The sequence below is a fragment of the Electrophorus electricus genome, chromosome 1, assembly GCF_041902795.1.
Source record: "Electrophorus electricus isolate QZ-2024a chromosome 1, ASM4190279v1, whole genome shotgun sequence".
NCBI lineage: Eukaryota > Metazoa > Chordata > Actinopteri > Gymnotiformes > Gymnotidae > Electrophorus > Electrophorus electricus.
The window spans coordinates 41259506-41272005 of NC_137497.1; the positions used below are offsets into that span (position 1 = coordinate 41259506).

General features: G+C 46.5%; 1 protein-coding gene across 4 annotated transcripts in view; it reads left to right on the plus strand.

Annotated features, from left to right (window-relative positions):
* znf385d (zinc finger protein 385D) overlaps positions 1-12500 on the plus strand; it is a 27198-nt gene that overhangs the window by 7324 nt on the left and 7374 nt on the right. For all 4 annotated transcript variants that reach the window (XM_027012263.3, XM_027012264.3, XM_081720108.1 and 1 more), the window contains exons 3-4: positions 6726-6833; positions 11258-11468. In XM_027012263.3, the coding sequence (XP_026868064.3) occupies positions 6726-6833; positions 11258-11468 (319 nt within the window). The remainder of the gene's footprint in view (positions 1-6725; positions 6834-11257; positions 11469-12500) is intronic.

Genomic DNA, 12500 nt, shown 5'->3' on the forward strand with positions numbered 1-12500 from the left:
GTGTGACACTGTTCCATTCCTGGCCCAGCGCCACTCTGATGTGGAAACGTCACATGATTGATCCCGCTTCAGCGAGCCCTGGCGGTGCTGCTGGTATTTTCAGGCCACACAGAATCGCAGGGAAATTAGAGCCAGCGGAGGAGAAAGGAGAGGATGAGGAGGTGATCCCCAGCTCAGACAGGCAGGACACCAGGCAGATTAGCTGCGCGTTTCTCAGGCCCACGGCTGGATCTTGTACATCATCCATCTCGCCGGCGCCCTGGAGCAAGGAACCGCTGAGGGCCGCTGAGAAGCAATGATGTCTGAAGCAGAGGCTGAAGGAAGGGTGGAGGCCGACTATGTGCTGAGGGTGGAGGGAAGGACCCGCCGCCGTAGAGGAGATGGGGTAAATGCAGGTGAACTGGAGACAGAGAGCGAAGGAGGTCGCGCGCTTTTCAGTTAAGGCTTTTTCTCCCCTCCCACCCCGTCTGCCCCCGTCTACCATTTATTTTGCCTGAAGCCTACATTTGTCTTTCTGAAGCAATACAAACTCTATTTCCCCTGTAGAGCAATCAGCATCGGGGCTATCGATTTCTCGCCCTGCTGCTCGCTGGAAAATTGCTCTGGAGTGGAACGGCGGGAGGGATGGGCTGGCCTCCGTGCCGAATGCCTCGGGCCTCGCCTGTCCCTCTGCCGACTGGCCGGTGGTTGGCCGGCTTGTATATAAACACACCATGTGCTGTTGGTTATTGTGTTTGCATTAGGAATTAAAATATAAGATATGAGTGTTAGAGACAACTTGAATGTGGGTGTGTACATCTCACCGTACAAGTTCTGTTTGTGAGGTATTAATGATCTGTTCACCTTACAATGACTTACAAATCTTTGGACTCCGCAGACAATGCTAGAGTCCTGAACCTCTCCTCAGCAGAGCTCACGGCTGCTGCTCTCCATGGAGGCGTGGCTGCTGCTCTCCATGGAGGAGTGGCTTCTGCTCTCCATGGAGGAGTGGCTTCTGCTCTTCATGGAGGCGTGGCCAGCACCATTCTAGTGCTTCCTCACGCATGCCTCCCCCTATTTATACCCAGGACAATGTTTCATCTTCTGGGCATCATTTAGTGTTCTTACAAAAGTGTGTGTGCATGTGTGTGCATGTGTGTGTGTGTGTTTGTGTGTTTGTGCACATGTGTGCCAGTTACCTTCTCCTGATGGAATGCACATCCAATGCCCCAGAGCAATTTTTTCTTACATGCCTGCATTGTGCCTGTAGGTCTGTGCGGCAGACTCCTGATACATACTGACTCTTAATTAAAACCTTTTGCGTGCTGTAAATACAGAATTAGAAGAAGGGAAACTATATCTCAAACTGAAAGGCTGCGCACTGGCTAAACTGAAATCTCCAGTCACTTCCAAGCTTTCCACTGGCCGTGTCCATGCATGTGTAGAGATGGCTATGATTCATGTTGGAGAATTGTTTTCACTACACCGAGAACATTAATTAAAGGGAAGGCATGAGCTGCTGCCAGGCAACGTCAGCGGCTTTGCTCTGCGGCCCGTGTTGAACGCAAGAATCACAACGAAACTCTGCACCTGTGAGGCCCCAAAAATACACGCAGGCTTACGAGGAGGGCGTCGCAGTGCGAAAAGGCAGGCTAAGGTCGGGCGCTAATGCCCGCCATGCTCACCTCTTCATCCTTATTCTCCCCTTCACACTTGGGTGCTCATGACCTACACGCCAGGCCTATATATACATATATATGCTCGTAACAAATGGGAAGTTACACAAACATTGCAGCAAGGGTTTCACTTCATGCTCAGAGTCTGCCCGCTCATGAGCAGGTGACGTCTCTGACTGTTGGTTTCTCATCACACAAAGATCAATCGCACTCAATGGACATCAAAGGCTGTGGCTCCAGAAGATGAACAGCCTCATCTGTGACCTTACGGCACTCATTACACAATTCCCTGGCTTATCCCGCTCACGTGTACCCGAGCGATTTTTCATTTCGCAACGGAATTCTGGGGGAAATGGTCAGAAAGAAGCAGTGGTAAGAAAACAGAAATACTGAACTGAAAAAAATAAATACTTAGCTGAAAAAATAAATACTTCGTTGAAAGCTAATACATGTGCAGTGCCTTGCACTTCACCAAAAAAATAGCAACAGGGAAAAATGACTTGAGGTGTAAGTGCTGCGCGATGAAATGACTTTAGCGGTCCCTGCTATCTCTCATTGACTGTGAGCCACTGTAGCACTTCTGTTCCTGTAAAGCTGCAGTACAGCATTGTTGTGTGTTTGTGTATTTAACAACAACCCAGTTCTCTGGGCTGTGTGGGCACTGGGATGATGAGGTTAGTAATTATGAAGTGCACGAGCTCAGTGAAAGCTGCTTCACAGAGAGCGGATTTATATGGCAAGGTTGCATAGCTTTGCTGAGTGCAAGTGGATATAATACACCTTTACGGACTGGATTACAGAGGCAGCTCCTTAGCCCTGTTGCTGTGTCATAAATATACCGTAAATGTAAAGTATTACGCCGAGATTGGCTGGGTGACATCATCCACTAGCTTCCGACTGGTACATTTGCGCTGCACATGTGAAACAGCCGAATCAGGGAATGGAAGACTTTTGTACTGCTACAGGCCATCAGCTGGACTACAGCTGCTAAAACCATCACAAGCCTCCAGGTGGGGAGGCTCTGCCAATCAGCTGCAGTTACTGTAAGCACTGAGGATGGACTGGGAAAATAGCCTAGAGGTGCTATAGATGTTCTCATGGACGGTTATTAGTAGGACCTGATTTAGCTGAGAAGGGGGATAGTTAGCGTTCCCCAGTGCTTGGACCGGGAGAGGGTCAGCAGTGTATACAGAGAGAGGGATAGGGCAGGGGGGATGAGAGAGAGTCAAATGGGGTGTGTGTGTGTGTGAGTGTGTGTGTGTGTGTGTGTGTGTGTGTGTGTGTGTGTGTGTGTGTGTGTGTGTGTGTGTGTGTGCCCATGCTGACTGTAATGAGAAAGGCTGCTGGGGCAATAGCACAGCATGGGGTATCTGTGCATGTGTGTGTGTGTGTGTGTGGGTATGTGACTATGTGTGGGTGGGGGGCAGGAAGGAGACATGAAGAGAGTGGTCGAGCATCTCAATCGGACCACCACTGAGATGCCCGTTTACCCATCAGCCCCGGGTTCTGGTACTTGATCCTCAGCGGGTTATACAGAAAAGAGAGTGTTCTGTTTACCCTGCAGCTCTGAACAGTCACTCTCCCAGCACACACACACACACACACACACACACACACACACACACACACACACACACACGCACACACATGCACACACACGCACACAAACACCTACTTTAGACAAACCTACAGTTTGCAATATCTGGATATCACTGAGTTATGAAACCAGAATATCTAATCACAGAAGAGCTACAGACTTTTTTTCTGTTTGTGTCAGAGCTGACAGGTCCGAGCCACCTAATGATCCATCTAGAGAGCTGTTTATCTTACACTCTCCTTGCCTCTGCCTCTTCTCCCTCACACACACACAAACACACACACACACACACGGACCAACTCCATCTGCGTCGGGATAGTTGTTATCTATAGTTTAATGCACTGACATGCAATGGCATTCTAAACAGACCAGGACTCCCACTGCTAAAATGACCTGACTGTGTGGGAGTGCTGTGTGCGTGTGTATATACATGTATATAAACATGTATGTCATTGGACCAACATCTGTGTAAACCCGCTGACAGCTTATGGGATCTGCACCATGGATCCGAATTGCAAATTTCGGTGGTTAAAATCAATAGTCTTGCTGATTTCATCTCATGCAACTGGGCTTGATAATTGGACAAAACATAGGGGCCAGTATTACTTCTGACAGGTCATTTATCCCACTTTAGTTAATAGTAAGTGTGCTTGGTGTCGGCCACTGATGGATTCAGTGGGGTGCAGTGTATGTTTACTCTTCTATTCTAAAAAAACCCCAAACTTTTTGGCCAATAAAAGAACTTTTTTGACAATAAAGGATTGAGTGTCTCCCAGATATGTTTGTTTTGTTCTATTTAAAACCTAATATTTAAAGTAAATGAGCATCAGTCCAATATACCTGTGCAGTTACCAGCTACTATAGAATGTATTCAGTTACCGTAGAATGCGTCCCCTTCAGTGGTTATAGCTGCCTTGTCACGCATTTATTAAATATGCTCCGCCCAGTGTCATTCCTGTCAGTTTCCTGTCCACATCTTGTCTGGCTCCTGTCATCCCTTCTCGCTGCGGATGGCATCGTGGGATGCGCGCTGAACTTTCTGACGGCGTCTGTCAGCTCCAATCCGTTGCATCACGTTATGTTTGTAACTGTCTCAGGACAGTGCCTCTCTGACAGAATGGGAAACACCAGCATTGCTTGATCAAGTGAGAGACAATAAGAATTTTCTTAAGTAGGAGACAGAGACAGTCCCACAGTGCAATGTGTGTGTGTGTGTGTGTAGGGGGGTTGGAAGGTGGGGCAGACAGTGCCGTTGACACTGTATAAAGACACAGCATGTTAGCATCTGTCCACAGTCTGGTGGCTGGCTGGTTTTTGAACCAGCTGGAGGAGAACGTGCAGGTGAATTTGAAAGGGAATGACGGGGAAATGCCGCTCGCTTCAGTGAGGAATGAAATTCACCACGCAGCTGTTAGTGTGAGATGCAGGACAGACACCGGGAGAGTTTGTTAGGGAACTTCGGCATGGTGGTAAGGAAAATGTGGGCCTGGTTGAACTTTAGTGCGAAGTGGCGCCCAGTGGTCTGAAGGAAGGGAGGCTGTCAGCAAGCAGGTCTTCTATGTCTATGTTCAGCAAAGCTTCGTGCTCTGAAGACGTACCAGTTTGGAGAAACTGAATGGGTTGAGAAGCTGTATTTTAAAATGAGCCTCTGCTCACACCGAATTAAAAACATGACACTATATCAAGTTTTGTACGGAAGAATTATTGACTCTGTCCACTTCACTTGTCTACATAAACATTTTCAATGAGAGTCAATAGTCAGAAACTGATCTTACATCAACACTCTTGCATCTCTGGGAAAACCTGAAGCATGTATGCTAGTGTTTGAGAAACACTCAGTAACCAGGCAGTGCTTTTTTAGTGCAAGTGGGTAAGAAAAAACCCAGATGGTCCCAGTAGAGTGTTGTGTTGTGGATGTGTGTTTGGGGTTAAGCCCAGGGCGGACATGGAGCGATGTGTTCGTCTGCCTGGCCACGCTGTTTATTTTCCTTTGCCTAAAGGTGATGGCAATTCCAGCAGGAGATAGCATTCACTCACAGAGTGCTATTGCGTGCATGTTTAGCGACAGGTCATCTTGCTCTCCTCACAGATGTGTGTGTGTGTGTGTGTGTGTGTGTGTGTGTGTGTGTGTGTGTGTGTGTGTGTGTGTGTGTGTGTGTGTGTGTGTGTGTGTGTGTGTGTGTGTATCTTTCTCTCTCTCGATCCATCCCAGCCCTTTCTGTCTATCTATTTCTCTAGTGAAATTATCCAAGTTTCCTCATGGTCTATGAAACACACACACAGATTTGTGCATATCTGTCTTTTAGAGCTTGACAGGAGATTTATGCATTAATTTATGCATTATATTATGTAACTTTTTTTTTACAGTCTATGTCCAGAAAGAGCTCACTTCAGTGAGGTCCGTACTGCTGCAACACAACTGAGGTTACACCCTAAATTATAAAATTATTAATTACCTAAAAGATTAATTCTTTTTACCCCACTCTGATGATAGCAAGTAACACATTCCACTAAGGCCTTATGTGTCTTCAAAATGGTAGTGAAATAAATGGAGTGTCTTGCAGGTGTCAAATACTGTCCGCAGCTGGGTGACTCTGGCGATCTGTTAATAACGTGTGATTTTTCCCATCATGGAATGCTGTCAAACGTCTGTCCCGCTGCCGGCAGCAGCAGATAGGATTGCTGTCTGTGTGAGAGTAGGAAGGGACAGGCATAAGGACGGAGTGGCTGCTTCCTGAATCACAGCCAGGAGGCAGACAGAACGTTCCTCCTAGCCAGACGTTTGAGAACGTCGTGGAGTGTAAGAGCAGGGAATGACAGGGGAGCAGGGACGGCCCCGCTGTTTCGTCTCGCTCGGCGAAAGTTTATTGGCGTGAACAGGCACCCGCAGAGAATTTCAGTTTCCCATTAAAACCAAACGGCTCTCGCTGTCTGCCCGGGCACATTATGCACTCTGGATGAGACATGATCCGAAACGACTAACCATTACTTATGCAATGGAATATGCGTGCCGCACATGATGATATTTTATTACATATATTACATACTTAAGTAGCATATGCAAGACATGCAAGAAAGCGTAGACGTTAGAAGGTTCAAGTTGTTACTAATTTCAATTGTTTTTGATGCACACAAACGCATGTGCATTTATATATGCATGTTCATACATATGCATATGTGTGTGTGTGTGTGTGTGTGTGTGTGTGTGTGTGTGTGTGTGTGTGTGTGTGTGTGTGTGTGTGTGTGTGTGAGACACGAATATGCAGTTTGTGCTCCTGGGTGTCATGGTGATTGCGGGTGATGGGATTGGGAACCACAAGCAGTTTTTCTCAGCTAACCCCGGAGCCCTTATCACTCTGCTGGAGGACTATCTGCCGCTGTGATGTTAATTAGACTGCCCACTCTCTCTCCCTCTCTGTCTGTTTTTCTCTGTCTCTTCTTCTGCCTCTCTGTCTCCCCTGCTCCCTTTGCAGATGGACCCAGTTCAGAAGGCTGTTCTACATCACACGCTTGGCATTCCGGTCTCCTCTAAAAAGAAACACGTCTCCTGCACCGTGTGCCAGCTGCGATTTAATTCCCAGGTGAGAGAGGCCGATTGTGCTGCATGTGCCATCAGAAGTGACCCTGCGGCCCCTCGCAGATACAGCCTGATTCACATAGAGAAAAGTGCTCCGATTTGGCACATAATAACATGCTTATGAATTATGAATCAAAAGCACTCAGCAATCTACGCATGTCAAAAATGCTTATCCAACACCCCGAACGCAGATTTGCTTGAAAGTAGGTGGAAAACTTCATTTTACTTTAAATGTTGTGCTTCTCGTATTTGCATAGCACGAGTTAAAAACCCAGCTGTACCAGACAGGGTTGTCCTTCTGAGGACAGCCCACTGGCCATGGCCACACCCACTGACATGCAAAGGACCCACGTTCCTGCTGGGAGCAATGGAAAGACCACTCCCTTTCCTGTTGCCAAACAAAGAGCTACACGAGAGAATGACACATTTATTGCTGTCCTCCCAGGATGCTGATGAAATGTCTCATAATAGAGGGAAGACCACATCTTCGAAGAGGCATGTGGGGTCATGACTTTAAGAGATCACTACCGGGGTTGCCACGCATGCAGCATGGGTGTGCACGCACAAAATGCGATGGAGTTAGCCCCGCCTCTCCATGCTCTTTTCAAAGAAGGCTTCACCAAAGAAGGCCAAACCACTGGGAATAAATCCGTGACACAGTGCAGATGTATTCAGCCTCCGCAAAGGCTGGGGCACATTTGCGCCATCGTGCTTCCCCGCTACACTCTTTAATTCATGAGAACTTCCTCTCGCCCCGAATGGCTTAACGTGGGGGGTCTTTAATGCAAAGTACTTTACATTAAAAAACACAGCTTGCGCCGTAGCCCTCCATTAGGGTGGTTATCTATTCCGACCCAGCAGGACGTCACATTCGTGCCACGGCAGAGCCGTGTCCCTGTCAAAGACGGCCAGTTTCCCTCGCCGACCGCACACCACACGCCTGCTCTCGCACGAAGCAGCTGGCAAGCTCGGTCAGGGGACCGAAGGGAGGGCTGTTATAGAGGCCGCGTTAAATGAAGAGATAAACAAAAAGAACACTTCACTTCAGGGGCAGACGCAGTGGATGGTTCTGGAAATTAAAACAGGTTTTCAGACTTCAGAGACTGATGAGTAAGCCGCTAACTTTACTCATCAGGTATACATCTTAAACAACACGGTGCTCGGCAGCGTGATGTAACTGCAAAGGGTTGCAGCTCTGAGTTTCTCATCTGACTGACTGATTTAACGGAGACCTGTTGCTGGTGCACACCCTACTTAAAGATGCCAAAGAGAAATATTCCATCCCTGCATCAATCACCACCACATCAGTCTGAGACAAGCACTCAGGACAGTTCTTCCATATCAGGCCTTTAATGAAAGATTGATTGCCGCACACATTGCGCAAAATACTCATCTGTATCATACCTCTTGCGATGCTTTTCTCTGTCTTTGCAGCTGAAGTGCCTTGAATAGATGGAGGAAGACATATAACATCACATGAATCCCCACGCCGCCGCCATTTTCATGACAATATGCCCCTCTAATGATGCGCTACTTACCAACCCAAATGAAATAAATCTGCCTGATCACTGTCTGCAACATCAATCATTTCCATCTCTATAATCATGAGAGGACAGAACATTTTTCATAGCGCCACTGGCTTACTGCTGTTAATTTCACACTTCAAATTTTTATATTTGTTCTTCTTTGTTCTGAGGCAGAAAGACAAATGATCTTGAAGGTGTAGTGTTTAAGTTGTACAGTGTAGGGCAGAGGTTGGCATACTTGATTTGGGGGTGGGCTACTTGGACCCCTTAGACAAAGAACTCTACAATGTGTGCACAATTTTTAGGCAAGAGAGTATTTTGATCATAGCATCATTTTTATGCATATTTTACAACTCCAAGCTGTATAAACTCTGTATTAAATGATGTGTATTGATGTAATGAGGGAGGGTGTGGCCTAAGGAGATCAACACTCTATATCAAGATGTGCATAATTATTAGGCAGCTTCTCTTCCTCAGGCAAAATGGCCCAAGAAAGAGATTTAACTGACTCTGAAAAGTCAAAAATTGTAAAAGGCTTTTCAAGGGGATGTAGTACTCTTAAAACTGGGGTGTGATCACATAACCATCAACCAATGTTTTGTTGTAAATAGTTAACAGGGTCGCAAGAAATGTGTTTAGAAAAAAAAGATGCAAATTAACTGCCAAAGATTTAAGAAGAGTCAAACATGAAGCGATCAGGAACCAATTATCCTCCAGTGCTGTCATATTCCAGAAGTGCAACCTACTTGGAGTGCCCAGAAGTACAAAGTGTTCAGTACTCAGAGACATGGCCAAGGTAGGGAAGGCTGAAATCCAACTAGCACTGAACAAGACACATAAGGTGAAACGTCAAGACCGGGCCAAGAAATATCTGTAGACAGATTTTTCAAAGGTTTTATGGACTGATAAGACGATAGTAACTCTTGATGGACCAGATGGATGGGCCTGTGGCTGGATCAGTAACGGGCACAGAGCTCCACTTCAACTCAGACGCCAGCAAGGTGGAGGTGGGGTACTGCTACAGGCTGGTATTATTAAAGATAAGCTAGTTGGACATTTTTGGGTTGAAAATGGACTCAAAATCAACTCCCAAACCTACTGCCAGTTTTTACAAGACACATTCTTCAAGCGGTGATACAGGAAAATGTCTGCATCAAGACCATGATCTTTATGCAGGACAATGCTCCAACACATATATCGAAGTACTCCACTGCGTGGCTAGCCAGTAAAGGCCTTAAAGATGAAAAAATAATGACATGGCCCCCTTCCTCACCTGACCTAAACCCTATTGAGAACTTGTGGGCCCTTCTTAAATGGGAGATTTACGGTGAAAGAAAACAGTGCAGCTCTCTGAACAGTGTCTGGGAGGCTGTGGTTGCTGCTGCACAAAAAGTTGATTGCCAACAGATTGAGAAACAGACAGACACCATGAATGGGAGGCTTATGGCTGTTATTGAAAAGAAAGGTGGCTATAACGGTCAGTGCTTTTTTTTCTTTCTTTTTTTTGAAACGTCAGAAAGGTTTATAAATTTTGAGTTTTGTTTATTATTCTCTTTAACAGATGAAAATAAACAAGTGAGCTGGGAAAATTTCCATTTTTCATTTAGTTGCATATTAATTCTGCACTCTAATAGTTGCCCAATAATTATGTACAAATAGATATTCTCCAAAAGCTCACTTTTACTTTCTTTAATATTCAGGTTTGGGGTTTATTAACATTTTGGATTGACAGAGAGCACTGCAGATGTTCAATAATAAAATTAATCCTCAAAAATACAACTTGCCTAATAATTGTACACACAGTGTAAACAACTCAACCAGGAACGTGTTCTCAAGACGTAAAGGGTATTTCACACAACAGGGTTACTGTGTTATCTGAATAACTGCACTGAGTAAAAAAACAGAATGTCACTGGTTACTGAGGTCCATATATGTAGAAATACAATTACAATATAGGGTTTTTGTCCTTATCTCGAAGCCCTATTAAAAATCTGTGTTTAATAGGAGATCAAGAGGGAAATAAATGAGCTTGTGTGTATATGTGTGTGTGTTTTTGGCTCCTGATGTCAATCATAGATGTTGAGCTCTGTTCACATACCTGCCTCTGCTTGTCAGTGCGCGGATGGCAGATTTATTTATTCTACGAGGCATTCTGGTGCCTCCCGACAGCTCCTCTACCGCGCTGCAGGCAATGTCAGCCGGTCGGCCGGGGCTGCACGGTGCAGTAAACGAGCTGCTCAAAGTCTCTGCATATGGTCCTGTCCAAGTGAGTCATAATACAGCTGCTTTGAAGGTGAATTCAGATGTCACTTGGTGTTGGAAGCCCAGGACAGCGGCCCTGCATTATTAATGGTCCTGGGTTCTTGCCGTGTAGACAGGCCCAGGAGCTGGTGTATTTATGCCAGGGTTTCTAACCTAGAGCAGTGAGAACAGCTTCCCCTTTTCCCCTTTGCAATTCTTTTTTGTTTCTAATGCTTACTTGAAACGAGTTGCCAATTACCTGAATATCACTGGCACAGTTTTGGGGAGATTTACAAGTTTGAGTGGCTTGCTGAAAAGCCAGGGCTGCTAGTCTGGTCAGGCTGCTTGTGAGGTGAGACATAATGACATAGAAGAGTCTGGGAAGTGTTCCCATCATCTATGCCCTGCCCAGACAGATGGGCACAGTCTGCATGACCTGGTCCTGCAAGAGGCAATCGCACCGCATGCCTCCAGCCGAAGCTCCGTCAGTTCGCTTGCCGCTCCAAGCCTCTCTGCTCCAGAATGATGTGACTCATGCTTGCTTCTGATTGGCCTCACTCTCTCTCTCTCTCTCTCTCTCTCTCTCTCTCTCTCTCTCTCTCTCTCTCTCTCTTTCTCTCTCTCTCCCTGTGACTTGGCCCACTGTCTCTTCCCTTCACAGAGCCAAGCACTGTCCCATTACAAAGGTACCAAGCACGCCAAGAAGCTCAAATCCCTGGATACGCCCAAGTCCAAGGCAAAGAGCTCTGTGGTGGCAAAGGAGACTACCAGCGAGTGGCCAGGCTCTGCGGCCAGGGACGCCACCACCGCCACGGAGCCCCCCAAGAGCCTCCGTCCCACTGCCCCCCCACAGCCAGGCACGGACAGGGAAGGTATGAGCAGCCTCTGCCTCACTGCAGTGAGTCTTAGTTCTCTGCATCTGCAGTTGTATTCGGGACTCTTTAGGCAGCAGGGGATGGAGGGAACTTGTTCTAATGTGCATTACGTTGCTCCTGCTGAGAGGATTTTTCCTCCTTCTGGTATCAGGAGAATCCCTGTCTCTCTCTCTCCTCAAACAGGAAACCTAGTCTCAAATCCAGCTTCATGAGCGTAATTTGTGTGACTGGCTGAACTGTTTCTTGCATTAAGATCGGGAACGTTCATCACAGTAAAGGTCGGCAGATAAAATCTTTTTAGGTTCTGCCTGGAAGCTCCACGTAACCCAGCTCATTTTGGGTTGGCAGGGAGAATGATATAGTGCTCGTAGGAGACGGATCTTACTGACCACACTGCTCAGTTAACGTGTTGCATAAACACATCTTTCAGGGCGAAGACACCATAGAAACATCTCTCCATCACCAAGAAGCCTTTAATGTAGCTTTGAAGATTGCGCTCCAAACAGGCTTGGTGTACTCGTGGGGGTTTTCGTGATTCAGGGGCTGGAGATTTGCCCTGCTGGAGCACAGCTTGATCATGCTAAGATCTCTAAGACTCCAGGCATAAGCACCCAGCACATGTTTGGAACATCTGTCGTTTATCATGTTTTGGGGGGGGTGGGTTTGTTGTGGGGTGTTTTTTTTTTTTTTATTTGCCTGCACGGGCTTGTGAAGTCTGGCTCATTCTTTGAGAATGTCTGTTTCTGCACAAACACCTGCAACAATTTGATGGAGGGTTTTATGGGAGAGGCGTCAGCCCGATGTTCTTGGCTTCGCGTGGACCCCGGACTCCACGCTCTTAAATTACCCTTACCTTTGAGTTAACAACGTCCTGCTTGTCGGAGCTTGAGGGCAGTGTAAAAGGTTTTAGTCTTTCAAACGAAGTCTTGAAAAAGAAAGCGATAAATGCAAAGATGTGGACCATCACTTTGAGAGCCCCAGGTTCCTCTACATCTTCAAAAGGCTGTGCTTCTGTAAGAATTCGTTCTT